General features: G+C 31.6%; 2 protein-coding genes across 5 annotated transcripts; both read right to left on the bottom strand.

Moving 5' to 3' along the window:
- Positions 1-1,743: 1,743 nt before the first annotated feature.
- Coprox (oxygen-dependent coproporphyrinogen-III oxidase) lies at positions 1,744-5,021 on the bottom strand. Of its 4 annotated transcripts, none has more exons than XM_018519813.1 (3): positions 4,973-4,989; positions 4,255-4,501; positions 1,744-3,243 (listed from the first exon to the last, which is right to left on the bottom strand). In XM_018519813.1, the coding sequence occupies exon 3, from the start codon at positions 3,219-3,221 to the stop codon at positions 2,019-2,021; it is 1,203 nt and encodes a 400-aa protein (XP_018375315.1). In that variant the 5' UTR covers positions 3,222-3,243; positions 4,255-4,501; positions 4,973-4,989; the 3' UTR covers positions 1,744-2,018. The 4 variants fall into 4 exon arrangements, with proteins under 4 accessions (XP_018375315.1, XP_018375317.1, XP_018375314.1 ...); XM_018519815.1 differs by having other exon boundaries at positions 1,744-3,239; XM_018519812.1 differs by lacking the exon at positions 4,255-4,501 and having other exon boundaries at positions 4,973-5,021.
- A 6,424-nt stretch (positions 5,022-11,445) lies between these two features.
- Positions 11,446-13,657, bottom strand: mRpS18A (mitochondrial ribosomal protein S18A). The gene is made up of 5 exons (XM_018519866.1): positions 13,638-13,657; positions 13,003-13,163; positions 12,730-12,863; positions 12,133-12,256; positions 11,446-11,590 (listed from the first exon to the last, which is right to left on the bottom strand). Exons 1-5 carry the CDS (start codon positions 13,640-13,642, stop codon positions 11,484-11,486), a joined length of 531 nt encoding a protein of 176 aa, XP_018375368.1. The 5' UTR covers positions 13,643-13,657; the 3' UTR covers positions 11,446-11,483.
- Positions 13,658-13,724: the final 67 nt, after the last annotated feature.

Genomic DNA, 13,724 nt, shown 5'->3' with positions numbered 1-13,724 from the left:
TGAAGAAGTTAAATTCAACAGATTTAAATAATCTTCACAATACTATCTTCGAGTATTTGTACGTATATATATAACTATATAAGCATATATATAACTATATAAGATAAAATCCATTGATTTATACATATATCGACAAAAGGAGAATAATACTTTAACACAACAAAATACAATTACAATCAGAAAACTTCTAAAAATATTTTTCGGTTAGTCAAGACACGTCAAGCCGACATGTTGATTCCAGTGAGATTTTCTTTTTGAAAAGGTCTTTGGATATCCATCCATAGATCTTATATATTATATAGATCATAAGATCTATGATGGATATCGGCTTTCAAGTGTCAAAAACTTAGTATTGACTTTTCAATACTAAATTTAGCTAACTCAATTTCGCTACATTATTTATTCATCATATCCTGAATAAATACTCTTTTATATATATATATATATGTATCCAATATATATACATGTATAGATATATATCACATGGAGATATGATTGTAAAATCATTTTGGCTGTGAAATATTTCCCCTTAATTTCATCGAGAAATTTACTTGATAATTATCACATTTCAATTTTATAATATCGTAATATTATCGTTTATGTAATTTTATACATATTTATACATTATAAATATCTTCCCCGCATTTACATGATCTCTAAAATTAATATGATATCGTGCTTTATTTTAACAAGATGATATTTGCTTTTAAGTATGATTACTTAATACGAATTAAGAGATAAGAATGGAATTTCTGTAAATCGAAGACTGAATATTAAATTTATGAAATTTTGAATATAATTACTACCAACTTTCGACTTTATAAATATATTTACATGTAGGGTAAGTCGGGGGAATATGCCCACTCGTTGTGTCTAACAATGATACCGATTAGCAGCACTTGCGTTAATGACAGAATTATGTACAATTGTATGCTTAACGTGTTGCATAAGTATCAAGAATTTCCTCACAATAGTATTGTTTTTATGAGGTAAATATGACGGCATGGTTTACGAAAATGTGCTTCTTATAACTTTTATAGTGCTTTATGTAAGTTATTATTTAAACATTACAATATTTAGCTGGATTAGCTTGTTAATCTATTAGAATAGGTTAAAATGAAAATATTCAGTACATCATTGATTTATTTCCTTAACAGTCGTACTGTACAGGCTCATCATAAGATGAAATGACGTCTTGGGGCACATGCCATTACTTTTGTTGAAGTAAAATGCCAGTAGTCATTTTCTCTAATATATAGGTATATATACATATATATATATTATATACATTATACATTGAATATATTGTATTTTTTTATGTGGCATATTACCCATTTTTCAGCACTTTCGTATTTCTTTATTTTTAATAACAAAAAATGAATATATTCGATTCAAATTATACACAAATCATAGATAAAGGATGAAAGAAAAAGATCAGTATGTAAAGTTATTTTAAATTGAACAAATAATTACTCAAAAATCTAATTTCACTTAAGTGTGGCGTATTCCCCCGACTTACCTTATCTTAACAAAAAACCTCGTTTTTGGCAATAATGCCTGGTATATTGTAAATAATGGTCATTTAAGTTTTTAGAATTAATGTAGTTCGTATTAAGTGCGTTAAAATAGCTTGAGAGATTTTATATACTACATTCTTTTATCTCATTATTATTTTTACTTTTATATTGATTTGTTCGAAAAATATATATTTCAATGTATGTACGATTGTACACAAGACCGGTTACTAATTAATACATGTATATTGTACAAAATTGTGTCCATTTTTATTTACATAATTCGATAATACTTGGCACTTCAAAGATCACATTCTTTTCGTCTCCTATTAAACACATGATCAACAAAGTAAGTTTTTATACATCTGTAAAAATTAACTCTCAAAATATTAATCTATATTGTTCCATCATTTCAGATCCCGCTTATGTACTAAGATTATGTTATAATATTACCTTTACATAATTTTTTTTAATCGCGCGAAAGTCACTTCGAGAAATTAAAACCTATACTTGCACATTGTCCGAATTTGCTTCGTCCAACCAATCTTTCGGATTTTTCAGTACTTCTAAAAGTTGCAACTCCTTCGAACCGGCTTTAGGTTCATGCATGTATTCCCATTTGGCGTTCAGTGGCAGAGACATGAGTATACTCTCGTATCGCGCACCAGGTGTGTACAGGCCAAATTTAGTGCCGCGATCGTAGATCAAATTAAATTCGACGTACCTACCCCGTCGCAATAATTGCCATTGCCTTTCGTGATATCCGTAACCATCATTTTTATGTTTCTTTACTAAAGGAATGTACGACGGAATGACTGCCTCAGCACAAGAAGTGACGAACTGAAACGCCTCGTTCTGACTTGGAGTATCAAGGTCATCGAAAAATATTCCGCCCACGCCGCGCCGTTCCCCTCGGTGCACAATGTTGAAGTAATTGTCGCACCATTCCTTGAACTTCAGGTAGTAGGAAGGATCGTGCTTGTCGCAGGCGGTTTTTAGCGCTTTATGAAAGTGTTTGACATCTTCCTCGTTCAAGTAATACGGGGTGAGATCTGTACCGCCTCCGAACCACCATTGAGTTGTACCATCTGAATTCTCCACTTCGAAGTAACGATAGTTGAAGTGAATCGTAGGAATCATGGGATTGCGAGGATGAATAACAGCGCTGACACCGGCTGCGAAGAACGGCACCGAGTCTTCCATCTTCTTGCCGCGTGCCCTCATTTGTTGGACAGCATTCGGTGGTAGCATGCCAGTTACGACGGAAACGTTAACACCAGCTTTCTCGAATACTTGTCCGTCTTGCAGGACGCAAGTAATACCACCACCACCTTCTTTTCTGGTCCAGCGATCCACTTTGAAGGAATTGCCGTTCTCCAGTTTTTCAAGAACTCTGCAGAAGTCTGCCTGAGTCTTCATCACCAGCAGTTCCATTTTTGTTTTCATATCGTTCGGGTTTTTCTGCAATTGTTCGATGGCTGTGATAGGCTCTGCCATAAAAGTTTTCTTATAAATTTGCAAATCATTTTGCGCTGCCTGAACTACATCACTGTATATGCTGTACGTCGCCAGTCCCGTAATGATTCCTGTCCCAAAATTCTGTAGGTTTTTCGAGTTTATCGAAAATTTGCTCCATGTAGACCATGTAGTGTGATGATAAACGTTAATAGAACGTAGGACTCTTCGTACTATATAACGTGTAGCCATGATTTCTTTGAAATTATTCTTTCTAGAACAAAATTTAAAGTCTTATTTTCTAGTCAGTGTTACAGAGTAGTCTTGCGGTGTTATAATCGGGAAGTGTTTTCCGATTAGATATCAAATCCATTAGATTAGATTACCAAGTGCTTTATATTTTTATAACTAATAAAGTATAAAGAGTATTCTTTCTTTGCGTATTTTACACGATTACTATAATCTTATTATCCGTAGTACTCAGCACCTATTTCATAAACGCGATGGTTTTCGCTACCAAATTATAAATATAAAAATAAACAAGATTATAAAATAAAAACACTAAACTTCACTTGTATAAAGAGAAAATAATATATATACCTTGAAAAGTTTATTGCATAGATGTTTATTGAAATCTTGTAAACAAATTCTCTGAAAATTCTAAGATTTTCCAGATACTTTTGCTCAAAATTTCAGGTAAGAGATTAGAGAATTTTTTAATGCATTTTTGTAAAATAAATTGAAGTGCAAATTAGCAGAAAATAGATTTCATGAAATAATATTGTCACTTTCTACAAATAGAGCCACAATATCTATAGAAAGAATAGTATAGAGAAGGCTTACAAGAAAATAGTATCAGCTACTCTATTTTGCTGAGTATTATTTTCTACTGTTACCGTGACTTTCTTTCTATAAAAATTCACGAAAGAATGTACATGAATGTGAGTGGATGTATATCTGCATTTATTGTCAAAATTGCATTATCTCAGGTATACTACGCAAGAACATTTCAGAAATGAATACATAGTCTTCTGACAGTCATGAATTAGTTTGAAAATATTTAGGAACACAAAGTCTGTCTTTTCTTTTACAAAATATGATCATCATATTTATAACTGTTTATTCACTGACTAGATGTTTTCAAACTTTAGAACGTTCTTAATCTGACTGTACCATTATTTTCTCGATTGCGCAAGCACATGATTTATACGCATTATACTTTGCCATGTTCTCTCATCTTTCACCATTTACTCTGTTTTCTTTGAATCCACAGCTTAACGCTTACTTCGAATCTCTTGCTGCAATCTGAATCCTCTAGTTCCTAGGTATTATCTTGGTAGTCTAAATTATCCTTGTGTCCACGCTAGATTCTAGAAATTGATCTGAAACCTCAGATGGAGAAAGAATCGATTAATTATATTGTTGATGAATTGTTCAAGTATAATCTGTTCATTTCTTCTCTATCCAAGATCTCAGCTTGATTTTTAGCATCATGAATACAACTCCACTTCTTAGACAGCTAATTCCAGAAACTTCAACATGGAAGAAGAAGAGAATACGTGACAAAGCATAAAGCGTGTATGTGTGTGTATATATATATATATATATATATATATTCTTAAACTAGCTATATATATAGCTGGTTTAAGAATGTCCTAGAATCAGTCAAATAAAATTATTATAACTTTACCGAGTTAAATATTACTGTCGAAATCTTTATTCCAAACACTATCGCTTATCATTTTAATCCATGACATTGACTAAAAATTTGTAAAAGATAAAAAATACTATATAATAAACACTTTCAAAATATATATTGATACTTTCCAGCAAGAAACATAGATGTAACACAGCAATTATTTCATCTTTGTTTAATATTTTAAAAAACAAGAATATAATATGTTCACTGTCCTTTGTGTCTCCTGCTGGAAAACGTCTATATTATAGCCCTCTTAAGCCAAATTTATAGTGTTTTTATCTTCCAATAATTTTAAGACACTCACGGTAAGGTTTATGAATCAGCTGTTGATGGAACGAGAGCGGTCAGGTTAGTTTCTCTCTGCCGTCGTTTCGTTAAGTCCCTTTTCCAATGCCGCATATATTATACAAAAAACCTAATGTCGTTTTCATTTCATACACAAGTGAGCGTAATGACTAATGATTATTATCATAATATATTTAATACCTAACAATATAAAATAAAACTTAGTGGAGTTGTACTGCTATATTAATATTTTGATTTAAACTTTACTAATTCACTATAGAGAGAACTTTAAGTAATAAGTATATTTCTATACTTGTGCGTTACGCGGTGTTTAAATGATTCACAATTTATTAAATTGCTTATTATTTTATAAGTTTGATTTTTCTTTCATATCATTTTTTCGATAGCTCATTTTTAAGATGAATCTCCTTCTTGTTAGTCAAAATTAACAGTACCTAACATACATTAACAGTATAATACATACATTAAAATTTGTCAGAATAGTAAAAACTTAGCATATGGTCGGTCGATGAAAAATAAGAATATACTTCGCAATGTCAAACCATCTAACCGTTGATATCAATAATTAAAAAGAATCTTCGTCCTATGTTATGTTTTTTACTAATTCTCCCCTACAGTACAAAAGTTGCGTTTTGACTAATTCTCCCCTACAGTACAAAAGTTGCAGCAACAATGCTGCAGCATTGCAACAATATTGCACGTTGCAGCAATATTGCAGCGTTATTGCAGCAGTATTGCTGCAAATTCTGTGCTGTATGGGAGCTGTAAACGTTGATAATGATCCGATATATTAGAAATTATTTTTTGAAATTATATTTTACATTTGTATTTGTGGCGCTAAAATTCGTAAATACAAATGCCGGAACACGCGGCGGTAATAGCGTCATCAGAGGTGCATTCCAAAACTGAACTATATCAACTCCGAGTATTTTTTATCCTTGTTGAACATTCAGTGAACACAAGAATAAAATAATATGATTGGTTTATATATTTAGATCCAATGAGAAACTAAGGGCAAGACCAATCATATTAAAGAAGTTTACAGTTGCAAAACTGCTTTCTCTGCTGAACGCAACTAATGGGCTCATTCAGCGGACTCAACAGTTAAGTGAGCGCTCCCTGTTATTGGTGTATTCTTCTAAATCTAAAATTCTGATTGGATGAGCTAAAAGAATACAACAATAACAGCGAGCACTCACTCAACTGTTGAGGTCTGTTTTTTATTGCTGCACTCTGAACCAGTGCAATAAGTTAAAGTGAAACAAACGTATATTTGTTTCACTTCAACTTATTGCACTGTGTGTACTAGTTCAGAAAATGCGGCAATAAAAAACAGACCTTTGAGTCCGCTGAATGCGCCCAATGATACTTAAGTTGACAAAAGTCGAGTTTTGGAACGCACCCCAGTGAGTGATCCTTCTAGATCCTTCTTTTCCCGCCTTTTCTGCCACATGCGTGTCGCCTGTCGGACGTGCGTTCGTGTGGTACCGAAGCGTCGTAGTCGCAGGCTCTCAGTGCTGGAGGGGCGCTTTCTATTTTTATTTTGATTACATCTTTTATTTTACTCGCTCGGTTCGAGGTGCATTGCATTTACGATTTATTCAATTCCGAAGATCTCAATGGCTCAGTATCAGCCTTCATAAAGCTGCAGGGCCAATTTACTAGAAGAAGAAGAAAGAAGGTGTGCAGGCATGTGAGCCACGAGATTGAGCATAGTGAATCTAAGGTAATCCTCTATTTTTCCTCACTTATATTTGGAAAAAAATATAAAATAAAGAATACAACATTAATGTTGTATTTATTTAGAATTATATTTTTCCGACTATTGGCAGATTTATCGTACAATTAATTAATTTTAAAATTAGAGGTTACGTTCATGAAGTCGCACCTAATATCTTTATTATTCGAAAGATGAACATTGGCATAAGAATAAAAACATTAAGTTTTTGTTTAAATGCTGTTGCATTTCACAATGTAATTTTTAACTCGCCGGCACGATAATGCATGCATAATGCGCACGGTGTATCATTTTATCCAATTGTTATTCATATTTTAATAATTAATCTTTTTTTCAGTTGTCTAATCAAGTTGACTCAAGCATATGACTGTGTAGAACCAACGTGTACACCACTGACATATGAGAGAAGTCACCACGCTCGGTTATGAGCAAATAGGACTGAGAAGAGAATCAAATTGAGCCATTTGTTAAATAGCCACGGTAGTGTCGTCCTAATTATCTGTAACTTTGGAAAGGATCCTTTTTTAGTATTGCAAGGTAAGACAAATTTTCCATTATCTTTATATTTATTCAATACATTGCATTGGATAGTAATATTTTATTTATATAAAATGCACTTTTGATAACATAAATTCCGATAAAAAATTGTTCATGCATGAATATGTATAAACATACATAAATATTCATAAACATGTATAATCATATACGAAATATGTCCATACCAGGTGTACAAGGATGAAATGCGGATTCGAGACAACAAATGGTGCACCAATGCAGTGTGTAGTATAAAGATTTGACGTATATGCCATTTTGTTGTGCCATCAACAAGTGTTAAACGTGCATAAGTGATAAATTGAAAAAGTGTTTGTATAGTATTGTTTTGCTGTGTTCAATATGTCGAAACTTGTACCAGATAAAGAGCATTCGCGGACAGCATTAATTTTTTGTTTTCATTTGAAGAAAAGTGCTGCTGAATCATACCGATTACTTCAAGAAGCTTATGGTGAATATGCTCCATCGCAAGATACGTGTGAACGATGGTTTCGGCGTTTCAAAAGTGGTGATTTCGATGTTGTAGACAAGGAACACGGAAAACCGCCAAAAAGGTTTGAAGATGTAGAATTGCAAGCATTGTTGGACGAAGACGATTCACAAACACGAAAACAACTCGCAGAGCAATTGAGCGTTAGTCAACAAGCTGTTTCCAAACGCCTACGAGAGATGGGAAAGATTCAGAAGGACGGCAGATGGATACCACATGAGTTGAACGAGAGGCAGATGGAGAGGCGCAAAAACACATGTGAAATTTTGCTCGAACGATACAAAAGAAAGTCGTTTTTGCATCGTATCGTTACTGGGGCTAAAAAGTGGATATATTTTGAGAATTTCAAGCGCAAAAAATCATCGGTAGACCCAGGCGCACCATCCGCAAGACCGAATCGCTTTGGCAGGACGATGCTCTGTGTTTGGTGGGACCAGAAGGGTGTGGTCTATTATGAGCTGTTAAAGCCTGCTGAAACGGTTGATATCAAACGCTACGAACAACAATTGATCGATTTGAACCGTTCGCTACTCGGAAAACGACCAGAATATCAAAAAAGGCAACACAAGATCATTTTTCTCCATGACAATGTTCCATCACATACGGCAAAACCGGTTCGCGACATGTTGGGAGCAATCAGCTGGGAAGTGCTAGCCCATGCGGCTTACTCACCAGACTTGGCCCCTTCCGATTACCACTTGTTTGCATCGATGGATCACGCACTTGCTGAGGAATGCTTTGGTTCGTACGAAGATGTGAAAAAATGGCTCGATGAATGGTTTGCGACAAAAGGGGAAGATTTTTACTGGCGTGGTATCCACGAATTACCTGAAAGATGGGAAAAATGTGTAACTAGCAATGGAGCATACTTTGAATAAACCACTTTTTATCAATTATCCGAATTTAACGTGTTTTTTTTGGGTGGCACCCAGTTGGACACAGCTCAATTGGACACGAGCCACTCACAGCGCTTGAGACTACAAAGCTCCTAAGCACCGGTCGCTGTGATTGGTGGTGTCCAATCGAGCCGTGGTCAATCGGGATCACCCCTTTTTTTGGGAAAAAAATCCGCATTTCATACTTGTACACCTGGTATATGTTTATACATCCTTGTCTTTTGTAAAACTATTTTTTAGTGTAATAGAAATAATAGTAATCTGAAAATATTAAAAATAATTAAAAATGTAATTTTTATACTGTTTTAAAAAAAAAATCAAGTTAGAAGAAACATAAAAAAGTTACTTATGTATAATTATATCTAAAGTTATGCATAATTGCGTATGAGTAACTTTTTTCTAAACTTTTTTTTCTGAAACGTACAATGCGAAAATTATCCCTTTAATTTTTAATGTTTTCTCATTACTGTTATTATTTCTGTTACACTGAAAAGTAATTTTACAAAAGAAAAAGAGATGCATGAACATGTATGGACCCGAGTGGCACCCAGTTGGACACGATCCACTCACAGCGCTTGAGACAACAAAGCTCCTAGGCACCTGGTCGCTGTGATTGGTGGTGTCCAATCGAGCCGTGATCAATCGGGTTCACCCCGTATTGAGAAGCATGTAAAACTCATAGCACGGAAAGTGCCACAAAATATGGCACAACCGGAGCAGAAACAAATTATAGATGTATTTCAAGATCTGCTGGCGTATTGTCAGATATATTTCACGGTAAATAGTTTCTGCGAAAGTGAAACTTTTCTAGCATTGTGATCAGTTCCGGAATTGGTTGCTACATAATAAAATCTAACTAGAGTTATACGAATAACGTGTGCGTATTCATTAAATGACTGATTTTTCTTATTTTTTTTTCAGAGTAAATCTATATTACTATGTTTTATAAAATTTCAATACAATAGTAATATGTCGTATACTGGATAAAATAATTTAAAATAATTATATTTTTTATTATATAAATATTGATATTTATTGTAGGAATATTTTAGAAATATTGTTTTTGATAAATTTTTTGTTTACATATCGTTTTATCTTTATTTTATCTTTATAGAATTATAGAATGTAAAAAAAATAGAAATAAAGTATTTAATAAAATTTTTCAATTTCACAATGTTTGTAGATATTTTCTAAGATCTTATTCTCTTTTCGTAGACTTGATTTTGATAAACTTTAAATAGAAAATTTGAAAATTTTAATTTTTAAATAAGAAAATTGAAAATTGTAAAATTTATTATGAGAAAATTACCTTTATTCTTTTATATTTATTTTCAGACTTTTTGAAAAGACGTTTGATATACAATAATCACTTTTATAGCTAACTATTTGCCATGATGTTTAAAATATCACCCTTTCGAACATTTTGTTTCAATCTTTCCTATTTCAAAACAATTTTATGCGATGCTGCATATAGGAAATAACTTCCACCATTACATACTGTTATTATATAATCGGTGAATCGCTTACGTTTACGAGATTGCCAACTTCGTTTTATACTTTATACACGTACATACATAATAAGCGCATAACATTGCATGTATTTTAATAACTTTCCAAACTAGTATTTCAGCAAAAGATGTCATCACGAGCGTTTAAATATTTATTTCTATAATCATTGTTTATACTTAATAGTTACAAAATTTTATTAATTTTTTTCTTATCACTAATCCCGTGAAAAAATATGTTATATACAATTGTATATAATTACATATACATATTTATATATAATTGTATGTATATGAAATTATATACAATTATACATAATTATATATAAAATATGTCCATTTATATGTAAATATATATAATTTTATATAATTTTATTTAATTATACAAAAATATTTTTTCCCGGGATGTTTTCAGAATCATTTTTAGATACTTATAAAACTCAGCTAAAAAATATGTTAAATAACAAGTCTGCATTTTTTAAATATTAAGTTGCTATTAAGATTGTTTTTTTTTTCGAAATCATGGATTTTATAAATCGCGTTATCAATTTTATCGCCAGTAGCTATATGCAGAGGTTTAAAACTCTGATGGAACTAATGGAGTTCATGATTTACACCTACACTAATCACTAGCTACACTCGCGTCACAATACCAGGAACTGAAAGAATTCTGAGAGATCATTCCAGCATCGAAATCTCCAGCACACTACCGCCAATATATCCATTTTCAAATCGAGTACTACGTAGCTACTTCCACTTCCGACACTGTCGATAAAATCATAGAGAAAACGTTGAAGGATGTGATGCGAGTCAGACTACAGGTACTTCACAAATTGTGAAGAATATCGAATTTGCATATAGATAATACGTAAACATAAAAATGTATGTGTAAATATATAAATATATATATATATAAATATAAATATCAATGTTAATCAATTATATTGTAGGCAATAGAAAAAAAATTATGTAACGTAACTATACATATAGATTTAAAAAACTTCTCGAAATTAAAGTTTAATAGGAACTTTAGTATGATAAGTATCTCAGCTTAAGAGGCATTGAGCAATATTCATTGCGAGCAAGTCATTGCAACAACACTTGCGTGATAGCGATGTTTTTGCAAACATTGTTTTATCCATATAATTACAAACTATTAAATTATAGAAATTTGTATTATACTAAAATTCTTGGTTCAAGTTTTTCTAATTCCAAAATATTATTGTAAAGGAAATAATTAGGTAGAGAGTAGATCAATACATTTAATTAAATAATGATACTCAATTGAGTAAATAAAATATACTATTCGATTCTATGCTGTACATTTCCTAGCGCTTATATTTGTATCTTATGGTATTCTCATCGTAATATGTGTTATATTGTCTCCATTTTTCTGTAGCCATAACCTGTTTTGAAATACCATCTGGTAACAAGCCTAAAAAAATAAGCGAGACAATTATTTCCAGAAATGTAATTCTTTAACTCTACATTACTCGCGTACTTTTTTGACGTAATTACTATAATTACTCGCGTAAGATGTCCCTGACATCCCAACATTATATCTCAATTTCATTATTCTTTTGATGATTTATGATGAAATATAGATTGATAATATTCTAAATGCTTTAGATAGACTAGAACTTTATTACACTTTAGTATATCTAAGTGCTTTAGATAAAGATAATACAAAAATTTTTGCATTATAAAACAATTTGTGCCAAGTATATATATAAACATACGTATATTTAGCAATTTTATAAAATCGAAATGTCTTTGATATCTCATGAATAATGAAGGATTAATAATAGGTTTATTCTTTTCAGTTGAATTTTTTGCACAGTTTATCTTTTTTCTCTCCAAGTTGAAGAGAAAAAGAAAAAAGTGAGATAAACACTGCAAAAACTCAGCTAAAAAAGATAAGCTTTAAACATTCTTCAATGAATTAAGGTTAACATATATTAATATATATTAACGGACCTGCTCGTTTAGCCATAGTCACCAAAACAGTAACTCTATTCTGTTGCACTTTACACAGACCAGTTACTCTACGTGGCAGCATGGTTCCATTTCTTCGTAAAAACTGATTTAGAATAAGAACATCCTGCAAAACATAGAAAACCTCAGATTTGATGAATAATATAAATTATTCATATAATATACAGAATGGCACATAACATGTTGTACTATTTATATACCAAAGCCTGAAAATTTAATTACCAAAGCTTGAAAGCAAGATAATTAAATTTTAAATTAGATACAATGCAAGATAATTAAAATATATGACATTTCATAGAGGTCATCCTATAAAATACTTTTGTCCATTTCTCTATCAATGCAATTTAAGTGTTTGACTAAAAAGATAAATAAATTAAACCAAGATTAAGTCAATCTACATTAGTAGAAACAGGCATTTATATCCATTTCTGCCAATATAGTTTAACTTTAATTTCGATTTAAGTTACTCTTTATCCTTTTCTAATTTTTAGAACTATAAAACGATAAAAAGTAAGTTAAACCAAGATAAAATATTAATTTACATTGGTAGAAATGGGCAACAGTGTTAATAAAACTTACAGTATGTTTAACGTCAAGCCCCGTAGCGCAAAGGGGACACGCATTGGACTCCGATTTTAATAATAAATGCTCATTCTTCTGTGGTACATTTATAGCTTCAATAGTTAAGACATTATCTTCTTTCTTCTTAATTACTACAAGAAATTAAATGTAAGTTCAAGCTATTGAGACAAGGTTATGTATAGGTTAGTACAGGTAGTATAATTTCGCAACAAAGATCGCAATAAAATTATGTGCTCCGCTCTGTTAAGTGGTGTTTAATAGTAAACTCACTCCGTTTTATATGTGTGATTGCGGATAGTGATATGCTTCTATTAGATTCCGAGAAAATCAGACTTTTCCCAAATTGGTTTACAGACCGAAACAGAGTTGCCATCTTCGGCCCAGTGATTCTCGATGTTTTGTTCATACGTTCATAGTATTTGTAGCGATAGCTGTCGGTAACGAAAAACTTAAACAGATTTGTACCTTCCCGAAAATATTAATTTCATGGAAAATTTACAGTTCATTTTGTACATATAGAGAATTTCATAAAATTCTTGCAGGCTTTTTTTACATGTTAAATTTATATTTTTTATCTTAATTTAAAAAATTTCATACCATTATTATCGACTGGACAAATTTGAAAATTTTTAACAATTTTAATATTAATTTTCGTATTTTTATATAATACCTTTGTATCAATAATAAATATTTTATAACTTTAATATTTTAATATTTTATTAAATTTATTAAACATTGAACTATATATAAGATTCGTTTTTTTTTGTATCTGCGCTGCATTACATCTTTTGCACTTAGAACGAGATAGACGAGGAAAATTGAACAGAAATATGGAAAAGACGAAAAAATTCAACTATAAAGAACAAACTTCATTGCATATACGCAAAGTTGTGTAATTGCTTTACCGCATGAAGTTGCACCCATATGTGTTTTTTCTAAATAAACCCGGAAGCTTTGACGTCTTCTCTTTAATATTAAAATCAGAGAGAGAA

Source organism: Trachymyrmex cornetzi, unplaced genomic scaffold, assembly GCF_001594075.2.
Source record: "Trachymyrmex cornetzi isolate Tcor2-1 unplaced genomic scaffold, Tcor1.1 scaffold85, whole genome shotgun sequence".
Taxonomy (NCBI): Eukaryota; Metazoa; Arthropoda; class Insecta; order Hymenoptera; family Formicidae; genus Trachymyrmex; species Trachymyrmex cornetzi.
This window is presented reverse-complemented; position numbering and strand designations above follow the sequence as displayed.